Source organism: Equus quagga, chromosome 8 (genome assembly GCF_021613505.1).
Source record: "Equus quagga isolate Etosha38 chromosome 8, UCLA_HA_Equagga_1.0, whole genome shotgun sequence".
In the NCBI taxonomy this organism is placed as follows: Eukaryota; Metazoa; Chordata; class Mammalia; order Perissodactyla; family Equidae; genus Equus; species Equus quagga.
The window spans coordinates 120016945-120020866 of record NC_060274.1 but is presented as its reverse complement, the minus strand read 5'-3'; the positions used below and the strand labels follow the sequence as shown (position 1 = coordinate 120020866).

Below are 3922 nucleotides of genomic sequence, written 5' to 3'. Positions count from 1 at the left end.
TCTATTAACTGAAATTTTACAAATGAAGGACTTTTACTTGGCATATAGTAAGTTCTCAATAAATGATAGCATGAGTTTTTTCCAAGTCTTCTGCAGGGAACAGAACTGAACTGCGTTTGGGCATTAATGTATTCAGGGCTCTCACTTCTGTAATGGACCTGCCCTCATGTAATAGGTGGTTTCCACGGAAACAGTCAAATCTTTAAGGTAAATATTATACATTTAATATCGCAGAACTTAAAACTGTCAAAGGAAAGAGACATATTCTCATTTTCTATTTTATGTGATACAATACCTTGAACAAAGTAAGAGACAAAAAAATGTTTAATGAATAAAAGAAGCTAGGGAAGAAATAAGGATTATTCTGTGTTCCTTCCCCTCATGGTAATTGTATCACGTACAGGAAGACACACTGTTCCTTGCAAATATCCCATTCCCTCTGCTGTGCAGCTGGGAAGGCAGATCTGGAAACCTCCCTACTCACACAGCCCCCGTGAAAGATACATCACCGAGGTCCATGCAGCCGCGACAGTGCAGAAATGGTGTCTGCCTTTTTTCTCACAATGAAGGATCAATGGATATGCTTTGTCTTGAAGTCATATGTTCCTGAAGTTGGCATGAAAGTGGTCATAATAACCACATATGATGCATGACCTTCCCAGTCCTGCTAATCTGGCCCTAGAAAAGGGAATCCACATGAGGGGACAGTTCTGGGGGTGGGGACCACAGGTGTTGAGGCATAGGCTTGAGTTTAATTCCTTGTCCTGCCAGTTATGAAATATGAGACCCGGGAAACTAACTTCCCACCACACACATGAACGATAAAGTAATACTTCTGTTGTGTGATTTCTGTGAGCGTAAAACACAGCACACATACAAGAAGCAGGAAAAGTGTCAGGGGAAGGCCTGTCTGATAACTGAGGCCCTGAGCCTGTCTCCCTGGCAGCTACCACCCTCATGTTCACTTCCTGAGCTGGGGCAGGAAAGTTTTTGTGCTGTAGGCTGCTGATCATGTAGGGCTGTGCCAAGCTGCTGGCACAGAGATACAAAGCAGAGTCAGTCAGCTCCAGGATGCTCACATTCAGCTCAGAGCTTCGATCACGAAACTGTTGACCTGAGAATCGACCCGAGATGTTTCCTTTTTCTCTCTCTTCTCCATCGTAATACTGAATGAGGAACTGGGGTCCCTGGCCCAGGGCCTGTTGGTACCAGTACACAGAGAGATGTGTAGATATAGGGGAACATTTCAGTGTCATGTGTTGTCCTTTTGCTTTGATCAGGTGTCTTGGGGTTTGGATGACTCCAGAATCCACTTGGCCTGTTGGGAGGAGACAGAAAGAAGCTGAGGGCAGAGCACAGGGACAGCCTCCTGCTGCAGCCATCATGGGCAGGCTCCTATTTCAGGCATGGCAAATGCACAGCAGAGGCTGTCCCCCTGTGCCCAGGACTCACCTGCTTCCAGGAGACAAAGAGCCACACAGCAAAGGAGCCTGGAGCCCATGGCAGCATCAGGCACCCAAGATACCTCCAACTCAAGGGCGGGGTCTCTTAGGGTGAGTGGCTTACAGTTGTAAATTTCCCATTTCCCTGATAGGAGCATTTGTCTATGAAGTCACTGCTCTGACGTCACTGCTCTGCTGTTATTCTCTCTGCAGACACCCAGGCCCAGTGTCCCTCTCGGCAGTACCCAGGGTCAGCTACTCTAGGCGCCATTCTTGTCCTGCACAGGTCCTCAACAAAGGGTGGGTGTGAATTGAGCTCCATCCCCATAGCCCACGACATGCCTGATTTCCCTCTGCCTGCCCCTGCCTGACACCAGTTTCCCAGCCCTTGCTGCCCCAACCCCTTTGGCCTCCACTTCCTGTTCAGGCTCCAGGAGATGGCCCCCTTGGTGCCCACTGAGGTTCAAACGGGTCTCTACTTCCATGGGCGGTGAGGAGCCTGTTAGCTCCACGTGTCCCAGGACCAATGGACCCAATGAGCTCAATGCCCCTGCCGGATGCAGGCATGACAAAGAATTCCCTTAACTGTACCCTCCTGGGCCAGTCTCTCAACCCTCCCAGGGTGCCTTGCAGTAAAGACTGTGGGTCCACAGTGCCTCCTCTTGGCTGAAGGTCCACAGTCTCATGGATTCCCACCTGCTGTCTAAGTCAAGAACAGAAATTCCACCCAACAACCACCCCTGCATTCCTCCCATCCCCCACCCCACCCCCATTCTACTGCTCTCCCAGGCTGGCTGCTTTAGGGTTGATCTTCAAATCCACACTCAGCCTGCAGAGGAAAAGTGTGTCTGAACCAACGTTTCCATGGAGAAGGAAATAATTGCTGCCCCATTGCAATTAGTATGCTAAATGGGAGGAAAAAAACAAAATAACGCAGGCCACAAAAATAAACAGTCTGATGATCTCAGGTTGATACAGCCTGGAATCACTGTATTCCAGGATGTCTCCCGGTTAAGCAGATCCATGTGTTTCCACATTGTGTATTTAAATTATTACCGAAGTTTAGATAGTGCATTTTATAAAGAGAGTTTATATCATTTACAAATTAATTTGTAAAATTAAAATATCTTGAAAAAAATAACCCTGTCAGCTGTAGTTAAGGTCAATCCAGTTGGGTCTGACACTTACTATCACTCCCCTGAAGGACTTGTGAGTTCTGCTCAGTGACCCAACGACTCTTAATAAAGTCCACCCAGAGAGAAACTATTTCTATTCTGTGTATCTTCACAAGAAAACAGACATGCATTCATAAACACACACACACACATACACAAAATTATCTGTTAATTGTCAAGGATGTCAACGCTTGGGGCTGGTCCCGTGGCCGAGTGGTTAAGTTCGCGCTCTCCGCTGCAGGCGGCCCAGTGTTTCGTTGGTTCGAATCCTGGGCATGGACATGGCACTGCTCATCAAACCACCCTGAGGCAGCGTCCCACATGCCACAACTAGAAGGACCCAAACGAAGAACATACAACTATGTACAGGGGGGCTTTGGGGAGAAAAAGGAAAAAAAGTAAAAGCTTAAAAAAAAAAAAAAAAAGAACGTCAAGGCTTTATTACTGAGCAAAGCAAATTTTCTTGATCAGTTTTTCAGATTCATTTGTGCTTAACACCCGTGATGATGGCAAGAGATGTCTCTAAAGACATGGTGGTGGCTGGTGATGGAAAATTCTTTACAGGACCATGGGGCTGGATGAAGATTACTGTAACATAGTTTTCTCTGTTCAAAAGAATGTCAGCATAATCCAGCTTTAGATACACTTAGCATCCTTCATAGGACTGGTCATCAGTCCTGGCTAAGAGATTATGATTGCTCAGGACATTGAAGAAGTTGTATGGAAAGCCAAGACTATCTGCAATGATTGTCCATTATGTTACAGGTAAGAGGAGATTATTGTGAAGGGAAACTAGTGAATAACAGCACTCCATGGCTCTGTATCAGTGGGCATTAATTTATTCATTTCACAAGTGTCAAAGATTATCAATTATATATTCGATTTTCCTATGAAAGTAAAAGAAAGGGATCAATATAGTTATGGATGCAATTGTGTCCCCCAAATTTCTATATTGAAGTCCTAACCCCCAGTTGACTGTATGTGAAGACAGGGCCTTTGGGGAGGTAGTTAAGGTTAAATGAAGTCCTAGGGGTGGGACACTAATCCTACATGTCTGGTGTCCTTAGAAGAAGAGGAAGCAACACAGAGAGCCTCATTCTCTCCACCTGAGCACAGAGACCGTGGGAGGACACAGCCAGAAGGAGATTATCCACAAACCAGGAATAGAGTTTTCACCAGAAACCAATCCTAGCCTCTTGATCTCGGACTGCTACCCTCCAAAATGTGAGAAAATAAATGTCTGTTGTTTAAACCACGCAACTGCAGTGTTTTGTTACAGCAGCCTGAGCAGACTAATCAACAGGA

At 45.9% G+C, this 3922-nt stretch overlaps 1 gene segment (V, D, J or C); it reads right to left on the bottom strand.

Annotated features, from left to right (window-relative positions):
- Nucleotides 1–667: 667 nt before the first annotated feature.
- On the bottom strand, nucleotides 668–1515 carry LOC124243377 (T cell receptor beta variable 9-like). The segment is given in 3 exon segments: nucleotides 668–678; nucleotides 878–1318; nucleotides 1453–1515. Coding segments are annotated over 3 exon segments (501 nt in total).
- Between the last annotated feature and the right edge of the window lie 2407 nt (nucleotides 1516–3922).